This window comes from Myotis yumanensis, unplaced genomic scaffold (assembly GCF_028538775.1).
Source record: "Myotis yumanensis isolate MYYU_CA2020_CCGP unplaced genomic scaffold, mMyoYum1.0.hap1 SCAF_2, whole genome shotgun sequence".
Taxonomy (NCBI): Eukaryota; Metazoa; Chordata; class Mammalia; order Chiroptera; family Vespertilionidae; genus Myotis; species Myotis yumanensis.
In genome coordinates, this window is record NW_027223753.1 from 79,288,748 (window position 1) to 79,311,072 (window position 22,325).

At 41.2% G+C, this 22,325-nt stretch overlaps 1 protein-coding gene across 1 annotated transcript in view; it reads right to left on the bottom strand.

Moving 5' to 3' along the window:
* The window catches only part of CAP2 (cyclase associated actin cytoskeleton regulatory protein 2), a 141,190-nt gene that overhangs the window by 38,122 nt on the left and 80,743 nt on the right, over positions 1 to 22,325 (bottom strand). The window contains exons 5-7 of the mRNA XM_070405687.1: positions 8,893 to 9,036; positions 8,486 to 8,571; positions 4,732 to 4,837 (exon numbers count right to left, since the gene is read on the bottom strand). Coding sequence (XP_070261788.1) covers positions 4,732 to 4,837; positions 8,486 to 8,571; positions 8,893 to 9,036 — 336 coding nt within the window. The remainder of the gene's footprint in view (positions 1 to 4,731; positions 4,838 to 8,485; positions 8,572 to 8,892; positions 9,037 to 22,325) is intronic.

The following is a 22,325-nucleotide window of genomic DNA, read 5'->3' on the forward strand; positions in this document are numbered from 1 at the left end:
GGGTTCTACCCTCAAATAGAATTCACAAATATGCCATTTCATCTCAGCGTTTACTCTAGTTAGACCATCCACTGTGACCACTGAAAGGTAACATTCATTTCTAACAGAAGGGATTTTTCCATGAGAAGCATTTCCCAAACAGGTACATAGACTTAAAAGGTCAAAGAAGATTCTAAAAGACCCATAATTCACAACTTAGTTCAAACTATTTACTGAGCACTTACTCTATGCCAGGTACTATGGTAGGGGCTAAAGGTAGAGATGAGTTTCCAGTCGAATGAGAGAGCTCTGGAAGCACACAAAAAATTACAACTCTATATACTGAAGGCTATGATTGAGGTATAATAAAACTATGAAAGAGGCATAGAGGGAGGGCCATCTATTCCAGATGGAGAGCCAATAAAGATCGATGGAAAATTCTTGAAGAAGTGATGTTGAAGCTGAGTCTTGGAGAAGAGGGAGGGTACACCCCCCAGAGAACTCAGGCCACATAGCATACTATATGTTTGGGACATTGCAGTAAAGGCTGGCCCATATGAAATTTGCAAATTTTGAAATAATGACAATTTGATTTGTTTCAGCCTAAGCATTGCATATGGTCAGGATTCCATGAGCAGTTTGGTAGTGTTGGGATGCAGTGAGATAAGGGAGGGTAAGAGAGAAAGCTGAAGAAGAAGGCAAAGGTCAGATCAACATCTCGTGCAGGAATTGAAGTGGGAACAGACACAGCCTGGGATTTTAACCCAGGACTAGGATATCATACAGACTAGTAGAATTGCTTAAGTATTCAAAAATATTATTTTATAAACTTTAAAACACCAGAAGAGAAAGCAAAAACATTATAAAAGACATTTTATTCATAATTCTATTTCCTTAAAATTAATAACAATTTCAAACCTTTCTACTTCCTTCCATTTTTATGACAGTTTCTTTTTTTTTTAAATTAAATCTTTATTGTTCAGATTATTACAGTTGTTCCTCTTTTTTCCCCCCATAGCTCCCCTCCACCCGGTTCCCACCCCACCCCACCCTCTGCCCTTACCCCCCCACCCCACTGTCCTCATCCATAGGTGTACGATTTTTGTCCAGTCTCTTCCCGCACCCCCCACACCCCTTTCCCCCCCGAGAATAGTCAGTCCACTCCCTTTCTATGCCCCTGATTCTATTATATTCACCAGTTTATTCTGTTCATCAGATTATTTATTCACTTGATTTTTAGATTCACTTGTTAATAGATGTGTATTTGTTTTTTGTTTAATATTTTATTGATTTTTTACAGAGAGGAAGGGAGAGAGATAGAGAGTTGGAAACATCGATGAGAGAGAAACATCGATCAGCTGCCTCCTGCACATCTCCCACTGGGGATGTGCCCACAACCCAGGTACATGCCCTTGACTGGAATCGAACCTGGGACCCTTCAGTCCGCAGGCCGACGCTCTATCCACTGAGCCAAACCAGTTTCGGCAAGATGTGTATTTGTTGCTCATAATTTGTATCTTTACCTTTTTCTTCTTCTTCCTCTTCTTAAAGGATACCTTTCAGCATTTCATATAATACTGGTTTGGTGGTGATGAACTCCTTTAGCTTTTTCTTATCTGTGAAGCTCTTTATCTGACCTTCAATTCTGAATGATAGCTTTGCTGGGTAAAGTAATCTTGGTTGTAGGTCAGTGATGGCGAACCTTTTGAGCTCGGCGTGTCAGCATTTTGAAAAACCCTAACTTAACTCTGGTGCCGTGTCACATATAGAAATTTTTTTGATATTTGCACCATAGTAAAACAAAGACTTATATTTTTGATATTTATTTTATATATTTAAATGCCATTTAACAAAGAAAAATCAACAAAAAAAATGAGTTCGCGTGTCACCTCTGACACGCATGTCATAGGTTCGCCATCACTGTTGTAGGTTCTTGGTATTCATCACTTTGAATATTTCTTGCCACTCCCTTCTGGCCTGCATAGTTTCTGTTGAGAAATCAGCTGAGTCATATGGGTACTCCCTTGTAGGCAACTGACTGTTTTTTTCTTGCTGCTTTTAAGATTCTCTCTTTGTCTTTTGCTCTTGGCATTTTAATTATGATGTGTGTTGGTGTGGTCCTCTTTGGATTCCTTTTGTTTGGGGTTCTCTGCGCTTTCTGGACTTGGAAGTCTATTTCTTTGACCAGGTAGGGGAAGTTTTCTGTCATTATTTCTTCAAATAGGTTTTCAATATCTTGCTCTCTTTCTTCTTCTGACACCCCCATAATTCGGATGTTGGTGTGCTTGAAGTTGTCCCAGAGGCTCCTTACACTATCTTCATATTTTTGGATTCTTTTTTCTTTTTGTTTTTCTGGTTGGGTGTTTTTTGCTTCTTCGTATTTCAAATCTTTGACTTGATTCTTGCCATCGTCTAGTCTGCTGTTGGGAGTCTGTATAATATCCTTTATTTCAGTCAGTGTATGCTTAATTTCTAGTTGGTCCTTTTTCATAACCTGAGGGTCTCACTAGATTTCTTGAGGGTCTCACTACATTTATCGGCAGTTTCTAGAAAATTCTTGAAAAACCTTATAAGTGTGGTTTTGAACTCTATATCCTGCAGTTTGCTTTCCTCCATTTCTGTCATTTGTGACCTGCTTCTTTGTCTCTTCATTTTTTATGCTTCCCTGTGTTGATAGAATGGCTTTCTGTGCTAGGTGTCCTATAGGGCCCAGTGGCTCAGCCTCCCCAATTACCTGAGGTGGACACTCTTGGTGCACCCCTTTGTGGGCTTTGTGCATAGTGTTGTTGTAGTTAAGCCTTGATTGTTGTAGGTATCACTGGGGGGAATTGACCTCCAAGCCCATTGGCTGTGAGAATCAGCTGTGTCTGCAGTGGGAGAACTTCTGTGCTGGAGACACCCTTATGGGGCAAGACTTGCTTCAGTGGGGCTTTGGTGCTCACTGAGTCTGCCCCCTGAGTGTGTCCCTTATGAATCTGAGGAGTTGTAATCTGGATGGTCCCACTCTGACCTCTGGGCTTCCTGGCTCTTGGATCTCTAAGGAGGTGCTAATTTAGCCTCTGCCTGAGGCTATCCAGCAGGAGCTACGGAGAGATCTGCAGATTCCTCTTCTTTGTTTGGGGTTTGGAGGTGCCCAGATGAGGCCCAGCTGTGAAGCAATGCAAGCTGCTGTGGGACCTTGGGCCTTCTTTTGGAAGTTCTGGGTCTCTCTGACCCAGCTGCAGTTTGTTAGGTAATTTTCAGGTTGCAAAGGGCCAGGGCATTCATATGCAAAAGCCTTTGTGCACAGCTTGGGTGGGGCAGGGTCTCAGGGGATCAACAGGGCGGAGCAAGCAGCTATGGATGCTCCTCAGTCCTACCCTAAGAGGCCCCGCGTCTCAGTGTCCTGGTAATCGCTGCAAGCACCTCTGAGAGAAAGCCACCCTTGAGTTCCGACCGATGCCAGACAGTCCAGTTTCTCCCCGTATGAGTCTGGGTCCCCAGAGACTCACCCGGACCTGGAGTCCAGAGCAGTCGGGAGCTTGAGACTCCCTCCCGATTGAAAAAGACAACCATGTCCTCAGTTGTCAGCCCTTTCCACGTGTACCTCCGTACCTCTGCACTTTACTTCCGCACCTCCTCTGAGTCTCAGTGTGCTTCTCTCTTTCCTTCTAGTTGTAGAATTTCCACTCAGCCAGCCTTCCTGTGGTTCTGGATGATGTCCGTTTTGTCTTTTAGTTGTATTTTTGAAGTGGTTGTGTGAGGCAGCAATTTCTGGTGTTTACCTATGCCGCCATCTTGGTTTTCATGACAGTTTCTTAATAATATATGCCATTTTTGATTCATAAACTTTTGCACTCTAGCACTAAACTAACTACAAAATCATTTCCCATGTAATTATAATGTTACTAAGAGGCCCAGTGCATTGAATTTGTGCACTGGGGCGGGTCCCTCAGCCCGGCCTGTGCCCTCTCGAAGTCCGGGAACCCTCTGGGGATCAGGCCTAAGCCAGCAATCAGACATCCCTCTCACAGTCCGGGGCTCTCGTAGTCTGGGGCTCTCGCAGTCTGGGACCCCTGACTCCTTACCGCCTGCTGGTGGGTGAGGCTCCCACCACTGCCGCTGCACTTGCCAGCCGTGAGCCTGGCTTCTGGTTGACCAGTGCTGCCCCTGTGGGAGTGCACTGACTACCAGGGGGCAGCTTCTGCATTGAGCATATGCCCCCTGGTAGTCAGTGCACATTATAGCAACCGTCATTCTGCCGTTCAGTCAATTTGTATATTAGTGTTTTATTATATAGGAAAGGATTTAAAAAAAAATATTTTATTGATTTTTTACAGAGAGGAAGGGAGAAGGATAGAGAGTTAGAAACATCAATGAGAGAGAAACATCGATCAGCTGCCTCCTGCTCACCCCGCAACTGGGGATGTGCCCGCAACCAAGGTACATGCCCTTGACTGGAATCGAACTGGGGACCCTTCAGTCTGTAGGCTGATGCTCTATTCACTGAGACAAACCGGTTAGGACTAGGAAAGGATTTTTAACAGTTGCTCAGGGTTCTTACCATAGACAACTTTTCTTCTCTCTTTTGTATGTCATGTAGGCAGTTCCCAGATTTTCCTATGGCAAATGACATTTTTATAAGCAGTTTCTACATGTATGTTTTATCTTATGCTTTCCTTGAGGTAAATTCTAGTGTGAGGTTACTAGGCTACCAGAATAAATACTTCTGTGGTGTTTTGCTAGCCAGGTGAAAGAGGGCTTGGTACTTACTGTTTTGCTCCAAGTAAGGCCTGTGGTGTGGTGTTCCTTGATGTATGCTTGAAGCTCACTCCAGATGTTCAAATATGACTTCACCCAATCTACATGGCGTAAATCGCTTTATTATGAAAGAGAATAAATGAGAATGGAGTTAGGATCTAAAATCAGATTTAAAAGAAAAGCAGGAAGGCACATGATAATCCAGTAACTAAGGCTGGATGACCTTGGAGCAACTGTCTTTCTAGTTTGGTCACTGTGAACTGATTCCAAAGAGAACCTTGAAAGAAAAGCATTCCAGGTCTCTCCTGAGGGGAGCCAAGTGCCCTGGAGGTGGGGAACAGATAGGATCAGGGAGGCAGACCCCACAGAACCAAGTTGATTCAGGTCACGTGTCCTCATGTCACCTGTAATGGGAAGATGACTGCAGAGAGGTGACCCTTCCTTTCTGTACTGCTTCTAATGCACAATGAAAAACTAAGTGTTTTCAGGAAAGACAATGGAAAAGAAAAAATGTCCTTTGGTTTGTTTTCTAATAATTTGGTTGAGTTATTCAGTTGAAGTATAACCAAATTGGAGGATTTTCAACTGGTAAGGACACTGCTGTTATAAGAAAAATTATTTCGGCCCAGCTAGCATGGCTCAGTGGTTGAGCACTAATCTGTAAACCAGGAGGTCACAGTTTGATTCCTGGTTGGGGCACATGCCCAGGTTGTGGGCTTGGTCCCCAATGGGGGGTGTACAGGAGGCAGCCAATCAATGATTCTCATTATTGATGTTTCTGTTTCTCTCTCCCTCTCCCTTCCTCTCTGAAATCAATATGCATATATATTAAAAAAAGAAAAATAACTTCCTACAAATGGGTATCATTCCATACATCTAAAGGTAACATTCATTTAAATTACCTTAATTTGATACTCCCAACGACAATGTAAGCTAGGCGGGGCATTACCAGTACTTCTATCCCAATTTTGCTGAGCCAAGATGTAGTCAATGCTTACCTTTTACAACAGGATTAACATGCAGGATTGAGTTGACTGTTAGAAATATTTAACTTGTAGACAGGCAAAAATAGTTGCATTTTCTTTGGATAATGTCCACCCACACATTTTCCCCACTTTGAATGAAGTAGTGGTAAATGAGACAATGATGAGATCTCAGTTAACAAAAACGGAATCACGAACCTGGGCCATTAATCGGAAGACAATCACTGAAGGAGAGCTCTGTTACTAAAGCTCTTGTCAATAATGACTTTTTTCTGGATGTATTTTGTTTTGTTTTCCTGGAAATGCTCCATGAAAAGTACCACTAGCACGCTAGAATCCCACTATATTAAGTCATGCCATTGAAGAAAAGTGAAATGGGGAACTGAAGTCATCATTATCTACCCTTCAAAGAGGAAAAATGTGAGTGTGGTTTTGTTCTATATTTTTAGATTTCCTGATTATATTAATCAAATCTGTGAAAAATCTCATTTTCACTTTCTTGCCAAAACCAGAAAGGCTAAGTATAGTTCCATATGTCTCTTGCATCGGTTTCTTTATCCTATGAGGTGTGTGAGGGTCTTAGTATAGTGCCCTGCACATAGGAGGCAGTATATACAACAGCTATTGTTAAAACACTAAGATCGTTTCAATATAATGTACACACATATTTATATATGATTATTTAATACATATATTGCATAAGTACATATGTGTATGTGCATACAACACACATGTCTATAGACGTTCTAGAAATAGCAGGTTGCATATTTAATATATTTAAAAATAGAAAATAATATATTTTCTATTTAAAAATTCTAACAAGCAATGAAGTTCAAACATGTATATGCAAATTCATTTTTAACTGTTATGATTTTGACTTGAAGAAAGCTCTATCAAAATAGTGAGGAATAACAATATGATATCTTCTAGCCTGAAATCAGCCTCTATGAGACAACACATTGAGCAGGACCCAACGACACATCAGGAGCTGCAAACCCATCCTCAGTTTCATTTACCCTGGAAGAAGCTATGATGCGGGGCATGCGATTTCAATGAGTATGACTTGGAGAGGCCATTCCTCTATAAAGTCAAATTTACTGAAAAAGAGCCAAACAACCAACCGAGCCAGTCATAAAGGTTATTTACACAGATGCAGAGTTCACTACAGCTGGCTTGGGTGCACCCAGAAGTGGGTGTTAGGTGAGCAGTGTGCAGTATTCTCCTTCTGTCAGGTTAGCACCCCTGGAAGTCCGACCAGTGACTTGGGACTGGTTTGACTACTTCTGGAAGTGAAGTGAACGAATCCATACCTCTGGCTGCATTTCCCCAGCTTCTGATACAGTCTTCAGGTGGTCCATTAAGTGTCATTGAGTTGTCCCTGATGCTGCCAGCAGTATATTTTCTACTCAATAGCTGACATTGAGAGGCAAACACTGGGCTCTATTTGCATGTGTACAAAAAAGCAAAAAACCACAACCCTCCTGGCTGTGCTGCCACCTGGAGAGAATCACACCCATGGCCCCCACACACACTCAGATAGGGGCTGGGAGGAGGCCAGGAGCTGATGACATGAGAGGAAAACAGAAATGACCTCCAAGGGTGATATGCAAAAGAGCAGAGACCTAGGTGTTGCCCAAGGGGTCCAGTCCTGAAAAAAAGGCTAGGCACAGAAGGTCTTTATGATGTGGAAGTCACTATGGGCATAGGTTCGTGCCAACATAATTTTTATGTCCGGCTTTTGTAACAGACTTCATTTCTGAATTGTTATTTTTATGTGAGAAGAGCAGGCTGTCTTGCATTGTTGATGCTTCTTCTCATTCATATTGCACAATTCTATAGTATCTACTACAACATGGCAACATTTGGAGCTGTATCCTTGGGCACAGTCACCTCCACCACAGTCCTCTGGGTGTAGGAAGTCTGTTACTGGGTATAATAATCATTTTATTGAAAGTTCCTGGGGAGGGGGTAAAAGGAAACAGGCATGCTTAAATCTCCTACAGCTGCCCTTCCTAAAAGCTACAAGAACTCTTTTGCTAACATGGGATAAATGAACTATGAAGGCAGCACTGCAGTTTAGGAGGTGTTTTCCTGATATTCAGCTCTAGTGTCTCTCCATTTGGTCCCATTTTCAATTTTAACCCTAGTTTAGGTCTAACATCAATGATTTGGGTTGTAGAAAGCAACGATTTTAAAATTTAGAAGCTGGGTCTCTGGGCATACCCCTTGGTTCAGACTCATCTGCACTTCCAGCAGCTCTCTGAGTGGCTGCTGTTCTTACAGATGTCTCTCTGTCCACCCCGATTGTATCTCATCTTAACACAATCTCTGGTTTCCCTCAAACTGGCCTGGTTTATTGTCTCATCTCATTTTTGTTCTTCATTTATACTTCATTTCCCGATTCCTCCTTTCTTCTCTCTGCTCACCCACCAACTCTATTTTGATCAGTGTAAAAGATCTGGGGCCATATAGGGCCGGTCCATCACAAATCATCACAGAGCTCTCGCATTATTGTGGGAATTTGTAATAACATGCATTCAAGTGGGAGAGTCTGTTTATTCATTACAAGAAAACTGAGGCAGACTTTCTAAAACACGCATCTTATCTGGACAACTGTTTCACTTTTCATGTTGCTTTACCTGCAAAGATAGGATTTTTCATTATCATTTATAGTAAATTAGCTAACAGCCCCTGAAAGGAATCAGTAATGAACTATGTTGAGTTTTAGGACAAATGTCTAGTAAGCGATTAACTAGAAATTTAATTCAACACACTGCACGTACCTGTGTTTGTAGTCCTTTAACACCCTGTTAGTGTAAAAGGTGGCGGCATCATTCATCTCCTTGACATAAGGGCCGGGTTTGGGGGACTGAGAGAACAGCACCATCACCCAAGCATAGAAGGGAAAAAAAATAGGATAAGAAATAAAATGCCTTAAAGAAGAAGAACAGCAATGGAGATGTTGACTTGAAAGTTGGAGACAAATTTTCTCTGTGAGGATTGATAAAACACTTTGCACATCGGAGAACACAAAGCACCAAACTTCAAACAGCACAAGAGCGGCACATTCCGCCTGCACGGCCTCGGCCTTCAGTAGCAGACAGAGGACGGAGGCTGAAGGGAGCCGTGGCTTCTCTGAAACGCTCCACAAATGTGACGAGGTGCAGGGCCCACACTGCACGCGACTCACCACAGCTATCCACCCCAGCGCCGGGATGCTTTCGCTGACGGCTGAGAGATGGTTAAACATGGTGCTGCCCCGGTTCCTCTCTCGGAAAGTTTGGATTTCCTGAATCTTTTCTGATATTGGTTTCAGAAGTGCAGCCACGTCATTCTGTAAGCAAACATTGAGCACTGTTACTTCAGACGGGACAGAAGCAGGTGGCCTCCATGCTGGCGTGAGCCGTGGTCAGGACGCACCATTTGTCAGTGGCTTTCAGAAAAGAATGATTTTTTTCGTTACAATAATGCTATATTTTCATTCTCTGAAGTATGAAAATTGCACATAGTTTTAGCAACATTAATGTCGCCCGAGACATGGAAAACCCCCAGCATATGATACAGCCCAGTTTTAGAGAATTATGCATGGAACAGAGTGAAATTGGGTGTGGATCAGTTACATTTTAAAATGGGATGCGTAGATCCCATGCTGTAATAACACAGGTCTGAAATCAGGGTGGGTGAGAGGTTGGTAAAAGGACAGCTTCCTATTCCCGTGGGAAAATGATGTGAGGGAGGGTCCTTGCCTTTATTAGAGTTACCCTCACCCACGTGAAAAAGCAGAAATCTTTCGTTGAAGCTTTTTTAAAAGAAAACGTGATGACATAATATTTATAGTTACCTTAAAGTCTGGTTTGACTTTTTCTACATGCCCTGGGTCAACTTTGCCTATGACGACTTCTGATTAATTCAACAACTGATTTCACCAGCTATATTAAAAATGACTTTCAAATGCATGTGAACTGACTTATGGCGTATCACAGAGGTAGGTGCTTGCAACATCTCTCTGCCTATACCCTTCGCATCCTCTACTTTCTCTGGTTTTGAAGAGCAGATATAAGGTTACCTGAATTTTTTTTTTTTTGGTGTGTTTGTGCTCCAAAGAAATAGCAAGTCTTGTACTTCAGCTTTGTAAAAGCAGTTGAAGAGGTTTCTAAGTATTGTTTGCAGGAAATAGAATAGAAAAGCTCCTAAAGCTCTTTCATTTCTTTAACCAAGACTTCAAAGATTCCAGCCTTGGCTACATATCGGAATCACCTGGGAGCTTTCAAAAGCGGAGGCCGGGTTTCACCCCCAGAGACTCTGATTTAACTGGTCTGGAGGTGACCTGGGATGGGGGAGATTGGAAAAGTTCCCCAGGTAAGATTTTTGTTGTTGTTAATCCTTACCTGAGTACATTTTCCCCTTGATTTATAGAGAGAGTGGAAGGGATGGGGAGAGACAGAGAGAGAGAGAAACTTTGATTGGTTGCCTCCTGCAAGCGCCCCAACCAGGGCCAGGGATTGAGCCTGCAACTGAGGTACATGCCCCTGACTGGAATTGAACCCGGGACCCTACAGTCTTGGGCCAATGCTCTATCCACTGAGACGAACCTGCTAGGGGCCAGGTAAGATTTTAATCACTGCTACAGTGGTGGATTAATACCCCCAAATACTAGGACAGAAAACAATTAGGGAAGTAGTTATATTCACTGCTGCAGCTTCCAGACCTCACTTTTCCTTCTTGAACCCCAAAGATTCGCTCCCTTAAAATAAATGTATGTAAAGGCTTTAGATTTAGAAAGAATTTAGTTCAAATCTCAGCTCTGCCATTTAACTAACTTTGTGGCCTTAAGCAAATTACTTAATTTGAACAGTGGTCTCCTCATCTGTAAATCAGATATAATACTTATAGCCTATAAACTATAGGAGATACAGCATATTAAATCTCTGGCACATGGAAGGTACATAGTAAGTGGAGGTTATTATTATTACTATTATGCAATTAGCTCAGACTGGAGGTAAAAAGGATGTTCCTTGTAATATGTGATATTGATTTGCTTCAAATAAATGTATATTTGACATTTTTATTTTTCAATTACAGTTGACATTCAATATTATATTATATTCATTTCAGGTGTATGGCACATGGTTATACATTTATATAACTTATGAAGTGATCCCCCAATAATTGTAGTACCCATTTGACACTATACATAGTTATTACAATATTATTGACTATATTCCCTTTGCTGTACTTTACCTCCTTGTGACTTTTTTGTAAATGCCAATTTGTACTTCACCTTTTTCACCCAGTCCTCCAACTCCCCTACCATTTGGCAACCATAGTCTGTTCTCTGTACCTATGAGTCTGATTCTGTTTTGTTTGTTCATTTATTCTGTTCTTTAGATTCCACATATAAGTGAAATCATATGGCTTATTTCACTTAGCATAATACCCTCTAGGTTCATCCATGTTGTCACAAATGGTAAGATTTCATTCTTTTTCATGGCCAAGTAATATTCCACATCTTCTTAAGCAAATCATCTATTGATGGACACCTAGGTTGCTTCCATATCTTGGCTATTGTAAATACTGTTGCAACGAACAGAGGGGTGCATATATCTTTTCAAATTAGTGTTTTGAATTTCTTCAGATAAATACCCAGAAGTGGGATTGCTGGCTCATACTATAATTCAATTTTTAATTTTTAAAGATGCTTTAGGACTTTAATGTCCTTCACATGTTCAACATAAAGTACTAGCCTACTGGTGTGGCTCAGTGGTTGAGCATCCACTCTTGAACCAAGAGTTCGATTCCCAGTCAGGGCACATGATGGGTTGCGGGCTGAATCCCCAGCAGGGGGCATGCAAGAGGGTGCCAATCAATGATGTTTCTCTCTCATCCATGTCTCTCTCTCCCTTTATCTCAATAAAAATCAATAAAGCATATTTTAGCCTGGCCAGCATGGCTCAATGGTTGAGCATCTACTCATGAACTGTTGATTTCCCTGTCAGGGCACATACCCGGGTTGCGGGCTCGATCCCGAGTGTGGGGCATGCAGGAGGCAGATGATCAATGATTCTCTCTCATCATTGATGTTTCTCATTCTCTCTCTCTCTCTCTCTCTCTCTCTCTCCATTCCTCTTTGAAATAAATAAAAATATATTTTAAAAATAATAAATAAAACATATTTAAAAACACACACACAAAACTGTCATAAGGAGAAAGAGTCTTCAGCAAGCATCTTCCGGAACTGACAGCATTACACAGAGAGGCCTGGCTACCTCCCACAGACCTAGCCCTTTCAGGGAAATCATATGGAGCCCAAGAGCTTTATCTGAAGCTAAAGAAAACAAATAGCTTTATCGAGAAACATTTTTTCTAAAGCATCACCTCCTTTTGCCAATTTGGAATGGGATTATCATTTTGCTTCTATTCTGGGGCTCCCTTGGACGTCCCCAGAATCCTTGAGAACTATCAACTGTTAGAAGAGCTGGAGCTAGAACCCAGGTCTTCTGTGAGGCCCCAAGATGATTCTCTACATTGAAAACGCAGAAAAATACAGTTAGCTTCCTGCACACAGGTTTCTTCTCTGCCAACAGGACTAAGGAAAAGTATTGTGAAGAGATTAAAGGCTCAGGTCTGGAATAGGACTACTTGGGTTCAAATCCATGCTCCCCGGTACACTAAGCTCTAGAACTTTCCACAAATTACCAAATGTGTCCATGATTCCATGATCACATCTGCAAAATATTGTTGATAATGGTACCCACTTCCCAGGGCTGCTATGAGGAGTAAATGAGAGAACAGGCCTACACTTGCTACAGCATTAGGTACATTGCGGGTGCTCAACAAACGGTAGGCAATCTCCAAGGTGTCTGCCAGTTAGAAAGTCTCTGATTGATGGGATGCATTGGCCAGCTCTTTCCTATCATTGATATGCAAACACAAGGAGAGTAACATCCTAACTGAGATATGCAGATGGACAGAGGCATGTGTTTACTTGGGGGAAACAAAAAGAAATTTAGGGAAAGATAGCAAAGTGTGCTCAAAGTTCTCAGTGGGCTTTCTACTTCTCCATGTTGAAGGAGGGGAAAACCAAAAAAGAGTTGCTGCAGTAGCCAGCCAGGCCTTGTGAAAACCTCATCAACACTTTCCCACCTTCTCACTTTCCCTTCTGGCCATCACTGGGAAAAGGTCTTACAGATTTGGCCAAAGGACCCCGAGTCAGGTTTGTTTTGGGCTGAACTGTCCTTCCCAAATTCCCATGTCGAAGTCCTAATCCCTGGTACCTCAGGATGGGATTGTGTTTGGAGGCAGGGCCTTTAAAGTGGTAATTAAGTTAACATGAGGTCATTAGGGTGGACCCTAAACCACTATGACTGTCCTAATATGAAGATGAGATTAGGACACACTGACACTCTGTGGGAAGACACCAGGAGAAGACATTAACTCAAAGCTAAGGAGAGAGGCTCCAGGAGAAGCCAACCATGCCGACACCTTGACCTCAAACTTCCAGTCTCCACAATTGGGAGAAAACAGTTTTTGATGTTTAAGACCCACCCCACCTGCCCTGTCTGTGGTACTTTGTTCTGGCAGCCTGAGCAAACTAATGTCAGGATGAAATGCCAATGCAGGAAAAGCAAACAAACACCCCCCAAAACCAACAATAAAACAGACAAAACCCTCTAAACATTGCCTGCCCCAGACATAGCTATTTCATGCTTGTTTGTTAATGGCCGCAAAAGTCAGGTTTAATGCCTCTCCCTGAACCATGCTCTTTAGAATGCAACACCTATCAAAGGTGTGTTATCAGTTTTCCCAGAAGGCAGCCGGCTTTAATTAAGGCAAAACTACCATAAACGTCTTAATTTTCTCCAACAGCTTGCTAAGACATCATATTCTTGATGCAATGACATTTTTGAGAAAGACCAGAATATCTGAATTGTTGATGAAACTTGGCCTATTGCCCCAAAGAGAAGAAGAACCAGAAACTGTGTATTTACAATGTTAGATAGATTTATTAAGGCCATATTTGTTTATCTCCAACTTCTCAAGAACAAACTCTAAAGTCTGAGGAGACAGAGTATTCTGAAAAATATTTTATATTGGTTATCTGATGAAAGCATTATAAAGATGGAGAAAGTTTCCTTCTGCCTTAGTTTGGCAATTTCGTGAAGAATTGTCTTCATTAAAAAAAGAAAAGAAAAGAAGAAAGCAATGCAGAGAGAACTAAGTTCCACAGCTATTTGCACAACCTTAATAAGCAGTACAGCTTTTATTTTGTGCCAGTAGATTTCTCCTGTGCTTTAAAGTAGGCTTACATTCTCCAGCTCATCCCTAACTTTCACAGCTGGAATAAAAAACACAGAGAGGACATTAGAGTTGTGATGTGATTTCCACCCAGGCTGATGGTGTGGGATGTCACATGAGAAGCAATGGGGAGGTTGTTATTTAGAGGCACTTGCATCTGTTTAAGTATTAAGCGTGCATTAGGCGTACTCAATAAACACAGGTTGAATTGTACTGATGTCAATTAACACTGCAAGAGGGCTTGCAACTGATAGAAGGAGATACATTTAAGAGGCACCCTGGGCTTTTTTTTTTTCAATGGAATGCATTGGCGGTGGCTCCTCAGACACATCTAAAAGCTACTGTGCTTTGAAATGATTTCAGATCTGTCAGTTTTACACAGGTCTCACTCAGATTATTATTATTATTTATCACTTATGTTTCTTTTATTCTAGATGTTTCTCTGAAAGAAAATCATTTTTCAAGGCTCATGTGAGGATTAGCTGAAAAAATCTCCCCCACCCTTCCCCAGGTTTCCGCGGCTTTAACAGAAGGTGAAAAACGGCCACAGCGAAGGAGATACATGCCCCAACTGTGAGTTTCAGCAAGTGTTTCCAAGGGCTGTTTAGCTTGATGGGGCTGTGCTTTGGAGAATATGTCAGGACTTTATGACTTTAGTTTCTGCTTTAAAGTTGAAGAATTGAGACCCATTATCAGCTTCATCTCAGTTTAGCTCCAGAAATAATTGTTTTGCAGAAAGAAAATTAAAGAGCTTTATCAGCAGGCTTTGTAGAAACGTTACCCAAAAAGGAAAACTAAATTCCCACTCATGCTGTTCTGCAAGGAATGGAACAAACCCTGGGAGTTTGACCTCAAAGATTTGTCATTAAATTAAGTGAAATAAGTCGGTTTTTTCTGGAATCCAGGGTTTTTCTGTGGTTTCTACATCAGGTAAAAAATAGATCAATCTGTTGTTACTTCTTTAAAAATAATTTCTTTTTCTGATTATAAAATTAATACCATTTGCTCTTTATGAAACATTGGAAAATACAGGTTGGAAAACATAAGTAAACAATAAACATTCCACCACACTGAGAACTACTGCTAAACTATTTTTCTTGTAGATATAATTATTCGTGATATCTTTAAAAATAACATAAATGATTTTAAAACAATCATTTTATTAAGACCATAAAGAATGGCCCTAAGAGTTGAATTCAACTCTTAGTTCAATTCAAACAAACAAGCACAAAAACAAACAACCATCACTATATTCTTGGCAAGTTTTATGAGAATGCTATCATTTTAGAAAGGATGTTTTAAATATAAATACCACAAAGGCATTACAACTCAGGCAAATTTAATGGCATTAAAGTAAAAATTAGACTTTTTCATTTTTGGATCCCACCTACATTTTAAATTGTAAGAAAGCTCAGTAAGAAAGCTCAGATCCAGCAGTTCTTCTTAGCCAAGCATATTACCAAATATTGATCTTTGTTTCCGTTCAAAGTTTTAGCAGTTGCTTCTGTTTGGGTGCATGTATGTACATGTGTGTGAGTTTTAGCATAGAAAACATATGGAAAGTATACCTCAAAGTATTAATATAAAATTTTATTTAATTTTATTGGCTTATCCACATTCTCTAAATTTTCCAGAATGTACATGCATTTCTTTTGTAATTAAGGAAAAAGTTTGAAACATATTAACCAGGTTTGTAGCTTCAATGGTACAAAATTTCACATAGGTGTGATTAAGTTTATATATATCCAAAAGTACTAAGTCTCTTTCTTCCCATCAGGGAAGTAGCTTCAGGAAAACATATTCAGCAATTATTAAAATAAATTATTCAGATGAAGAAGAATAGTTAATATTTTCTTAGGCAAAGGTTATCCAAATTAGAAAGAGCGTTTGTTCTAAAAATATATTATTTGGGTAAACTCTAATAAATAAAGCAATTGTCTTCACCATTTTAAGTGAGTAGCTAATTATTTTTATCAGAGATATTAATTTGAGTTAACTTGCTTTGGTAGATATTTCCCGAGGCTCTTTCCCCTTCATGTTCCTCTTATGTAAATATTTTCCACTGCTCAGGAATACTTTGGAGATTTCAGAATATGCCTCATGGAAATACTTTCAGAAACATTTGTACATTTAAGACAACTTGAAAATTTAAAACATTTGCAAACTGTCACGGAAGTCAATCTAAATAAACAAAACCTACTGAGCACCACAAAAATACACGATACCATGGTAGTTACCATTATATTGCATCATGACAAATTCCGTGGAAAATATTTTTATATGTTCATAAGGCTTTACATTCCATGTATGTTTTTTACTTTGGGTTGCTAAACTCTCTTAAAAATACACTCCAGAATTCCAAAGCCTTTTGCTTATATTCCTTAAAAATCGTTCTTAAAGAGTAAAAGCAAGGAGATTTGGTTTCCTGGGGGAATGAACTGCTCTGGAGAGTTGCCTTGTCCTGACACCTAAGAGAGAAGCTTACAACAGGCATGAACTTTTATTTACATTTAAAATCAAATGTTCAACAACTCATTATAGTCATCAGCACATTTTTTTTAGTAATAACTTGTTTTTTTTTTGTTTTGTTTTTTTTTGTTTTGTTTTTTTTTATTTTTTTATTTTATTTATTTATTTATTTATTTATTTTTCGCTTAAAGTATTACAAAGGGTATTACATAAGTGTCCTTTTAGTAATAACTTGTTTAAAAAAGAAATGATTTCAGACATCCAGAAAAACTTAGAAAGTAATAATGCCATGCACCCATGTATACAAAACATAATTTAATATCCTACCGGGCCCAGGATCATCACTGTGATATCCCTTTACTGACATTTGCTAAAGAACAGCTGGAAACACAGAGGTCTGGAGCCTGGGACGTAGAACTATTTAGGTAAGACCTGAGGGGTGGCACTAAAGCTTGGTGCCATGTTGTTCTATTTTTCTCAGAAAGGTAGAACAGTGTGCACTTGCAGTTGTCAATTGGGCATTTTTAATGTGAAGTCTTTTCTGCAAAAGCATTCAGCAAACTGTAGGCTAAAGAGCTTCTCCAAAGTCACTTTCTTACTTTTCAGATAATAACTTACACTGTTGCTATCAATGTATTTTAACTTGTCAGAGGCATTCAAAGCCTTATTTAGGATTTTGGGGCCATTGGCACAATGAGCAAGGGACATGTCTTGGTCAGTTCCCACTGTGTTTTGTCTTTGGCCCTGTTCACAGGTGTGAGCCCTATCTCCCATCATTTCTAGTTTCTGTGCTGCTGTATTTGGGGGAGCAATTACTTAAAAACCTATAATTTATTCATCAGAACAAGAACAGAGTTCTGCTCATATGATATGTGGGCCACAATTTTCTCTAAGCTCTTGATGTTTGACATGTCTTGGAAAGTAGGGTGATATAAAATGTCAAGTTCAATGGAAATCTAAATGCTTACCCATTGACCCACAATAGTTTGTGTCTGTATAATATCATATATCCTGAATCTTATTGCAATAGGGGTCGGAAGGCAGTGAAAATCAAATCCCAAAACCCTTAACATGAACTGTTCCCTCGGGTTAAGAGTTATAGTTTTCATTAAAGCTGTTCTGATAGGTAGGTTCTTTCACTGGTAGTGCAAAAATATAGTAGCCAGTCTGAGAAAACATTGCATTGATGTGCAGGCTAATGAATGAGTGAACCTGGGATATATACGAAGCTCTAGTGAAACACTCCTGTACAGCTGGGCTGGACAAAATGGGTTCTAGAGAATGCCAGGGTCATGGCAGGGACATGGGATTAGCTGGATTATTTGAGATCCGGGAAGGAAGCAGTGGGTCAATTACGGGGAATGACAAATGAAGACATACAAAATCACGGCAGAGAGAAACCGGAAGGGAAAATCAGGCTGAAATAAAAAGCTTAACCTGGTTATCCACAATAATAGACTGGGTGCCCAAGAAGAATTTGATCTTGCATTTTGTTATTCTTTCAGCTGATTTTATTGGCCCAGCCAAAAAGATAGCAACTCTTCCCCTATCTGGGTAGGCACCACCTGGCTTCTGACAGTGAGGGCGCTTATAATCGCCTATAATTTTACTTTATGGGATTCTGAACATTAAAGCTGAAAGGCAATAGATCTCACTTCAATGCACAGGGACTTCACTAACCAGCTATCTTCAGGGATATATATTGGAGAAAACTGCCAAAACCATTCAAACTCACCAGCTTAATAAAATCTAAAACAATAGACTGTAATCAGACATTAGTTTTTTGAAACAAAAAATTCTGAGCTGCCATTAATTTTTTTCTGCCATTTGTTGAGCATTAACTGTATATCAATCAACCATGTTGACTGGTTTACACCAGTTGTGTCTGCTTTCTCATGATCTCAGTTTGAACTACCAAAGCCAACATCTGAAAGACCCCCGCCCAGTCAACTGCATTGAGTGGGTTATGTTTTCCCCTGGATAAGTCCCATGGGCCAGATCTTTCCTTGGAGATTCATTTATGTGGAGCATTGCTGAGATGACATCTATAGCCTGCATTCCAAACTCAGGGGTGAGTCTGAAGACATTCCATTATTGTACCAAGCTACTGATAAACTTCGCCCCATCATCCTTAACGAGAAATCTGCTTTCTCTTTGAAAGTTAGCACAATCTTTATAAGCTTCCACGGTTTGTTTTTCTCAGGAACTGTGCACCCCACAGAGCACCGGCCCCAGCTTGGCGGGCAGCTCAACATAAATGGTGCCTCCTGGTCAGTGGAGGGGAGGGACTTCCGTGGATGGCATCCCCTTCTGGCCAGTGACGTTTCACCACAGAAACCTGTTTAACTATGCTTCACCTGATGTATTTCAAATTGCCTCTGTAATTTTTTATTTCCCCCCCAGTTTCCAAGGAACTGGTGTTCTGTGGAACAGACTCTGGGGAAGGCTGTCAGAGGGTCTGTGAGTGACTTTGTGGATTCATAGAGATCTGCTGGGCTCTTATCATGTATTCATTTGTTTATTTCCTCTCCAGTTATTCTTGCTCATTACCATGGAGACACTTTCAGGGGCATTTAATGGAGGAAAAGAAGTCTCTTCTCTCTCACCTCCAACACACACACACACACACACACACACACACACACACACACACACACGCTGCTTTTAGGAGCTATAATAATCTCTGGGAGGCTGTTGGCCTAGCCCTCCCCCTCTGCACTGAGATTCTAGCTTCTATTGCTGTCTCCCCGTCATTCTTTTTTTGGCCAGCCCTACCCTCTGCTTCTAATCACCATTGACAGTTACTATCTCTTCCTCTCCTTCCTCCTTATCTTCTTTGTTTTCTCTTTCTTCTCTCACACGGCTAACCTTGCCTGTGGAAAGGTGGGCCATTTAGAAACAATGCCACTGAATCACATTCTTGTCCTTCTGCTGAGCAAAGGAATGGCTAGTGACATTGCCTTTAGCCTTCAGGTCTTGAGCTCTTTTCTCTCTGAGCCGCCCATGGCCGTGGGCGCTTTTTTTTGGTTTGTTTGTTTCTGAAGAGGGATTTGCCTACTCCCAAGTCCAGAGGAATCCCGTAGCTTTTCCTGATTTAAGGCTTCCTTATGCCATGGATCACACACACTCAAAAGTCAATCAGTGTTTGCAGATTGCTGTGCCTCGCTTTTCACACTGACCCCAAAGTGTGTGTGCAGCCAGCATCAAATGCGAGGCACATCCGGATTGCTTCCTAGGAGGCATGTGCAGGAAGACCGATGTTTGGCTCAGCTATAAAGTCTATAGCTCTTGCATATGTAATAAAATGGAGATGACTGCATGCATTATATCTCTAAAGAGAGTCACCTTATTACCTGTTAGTTAATTTGTTTCCTCAACAAATATATACCGAGTGCTGTTTATGCCAGGGCTGGTCAGAGGGGGAAACAGTACAGATAAGTTACAGCAGCAACATGCAGGGACTCTTAGGTCCCTGTCCACTTTCATTCAAGTGTGATGGGGAGAGCATTACTCAGGGTTTTCCTGGATTGGGGAGGCTGACAGTGAGTTGGCAGGCTGCAGACCCAGGAGAGCTAATGGTGGAGTTCCAGGCTAAAGGCCAACAGGCTTGAGACCCAGGAAGAACTGGTGATTCCGTCTGAGTCTGAAGGCAGGAAAATGCTGGTGTCCCAGTTGGAAGGCCTGCAGGCATAATGAACCCTCCGGGGAGGGTCAGCCTTTTGTTGTATTCAGGAACTTGAACTCATCCGATGGGGCCCACCCACTTTAGGAGGGCAATCGACTGTACTCAGTCTGCTAATGTACATGTTAACCTCATCCAAAAACATCCTCACAGAATAATATTCGACCAAATATCTGGGCACCCTATGGTCCAGTCAAGTTGATGTATAAAATTAACCATCACCAGGGGAGACAAAGGGCAATAAACATAATAAATAACTAAATTATATAGCATGTTAGGTGTCAGAGGCCATAGGGGAAAAAAGTAGTCAAGTGAAGTGGATCAGAAACATACATGAGGATGGGTGTGAATTCAAACAGGTCCTCAGGTTCTCATGGGGAAAGGGGCATGTGGATAAATACTTGGAGGCGGTATTAGCCATGTGGGTACCTGGGGGAAGTAGACACAATCATGGCAAAAGGGAAGTATCACTGCAAAGGCCCTGAGGCTGAAATATGTCTCCGGAGTTGGAGGACTAGCAAGCGGTTAGAGCTGAAATGAGGGAGGGGAGTGGTGGGTCTGAGGAGAGAGCAGACATAACAGGGGCGCGGATCACACAGGCTGTTGAAAGAACGTTGGCTTTTATCCTGAGTGAAAGAAAAATCATCATAGTTTTGAGTAAAGAAATTACATGATATAATTTTCTTTTATAAGGATCCCGGATGCTGCAGTACTGAGAACAGACTGGTGGTGGTGGTGGGGTCGGGGGAGTAATGGTAGAAGTGAGGAGCTCATATTTGAGACTTTGCAGCAACTTGGATGAGAGAGGAAGAAAGCTGGGAGCAGAGTGACTATAGTGGAGTGTATAAGGAGTAGATTCTGGATTGGATGTGGGCTAACTGAGCAAAGGAGGGGTCAAGAATGACTCCTTGGTTTTGACCTGAGCAAACTGGAAGAATGGAGTTGCCTTCACCAGAGGAGGAGAAATTGCAGAAGAAACAGGCTTTAGCAGGAAGACCAGGGGTTCAGATTTAACACAATATTTAGTCTACTCTTAACCACACTTTCCCAGGGACCACAATTCACTAAAATGATCTGCAATGTGACTGTTGATGTCCTTAACTTCTCCTCCCCCACAAGCTTTGCTCCCTTTCTGGTTTCCACTCTTCAGCTCGCCTTTGTTTGGGAGCATCTTCTCAATTTAGTACAACACACAGGTCAATGTTCCTTACAGACAGAGATGGTGCTTTGGCCCACAGTCCTCTGGGGTGAGCTCTGCTGCGTCTCTCCTGGTGATGGCTTGTGCCCCAGCAAATGTTTGTGAGGCAGCCAGCTGGATTATGGGGACATTCTGAGGATTCTGATATTATAATTGGTGACTGAATATCTGGGCCCTTCTGCAATGTGGTCTCTGACCTGGCTTGAGTGATCAAGCCATTTTGCAGTTTAAACTCTGCCTCTACCTGACGCACTGCATTCTTTGCATTGTGTTTTTTTTTTCCACGACAAAACTTGTTTTACTAGTTTATTTTTCAGACTCCAAGAGAAACTGAGGCACTGGCCCTGCCTTGTCTCCCCCACCTCCTTTGCTGAACATGGCTCTATCTGTTGGCCGTATCCCATGACTCATGACTACTACCTGCTGAACATGAATCCAATAGAAACTACCCATTGTTCTTATCTCACAATCCCACTTGCTGTCTGCTGAGTTAGCAGACCCCTGAAAATCCAGTCCCTCCACCAATCAGAAAACAAATGACCAAAAGTTTATAGTTTTGTTTTCCTAGCAACCCATTCTTTTGATCAGCAACCCTCACAACTCTGGCCTTTAAAACTCTTGCCTTATTCTTCCAACCCTTAGAGCTTGTCTTTGGTTTATGCTGAAGGCTATATTCTCTGATGTGCAAATCTTGTCAGAATAAAACTTTCTTGTATCCCTCAGAAGAGTCCTATGGAACTTTTGTTTACATTGCTGTAGTTGGCGGTAAAATTATTTTTGTTAATTTCTTAGGTCAAATACTCATTATATCCTGAAATTAGCTGGCCCAAAGAGAGATCAAACCTTTGGTCTTGATTTCATCTGTACCATAGTTTAATAATAATAACTGATGGAGACATAGTATTTAAGATGGTTGATCATGTTATATGAGTGTATGCTGATTATCCAGCCTGCATTTTTATACTAAGTATAGTGCTTG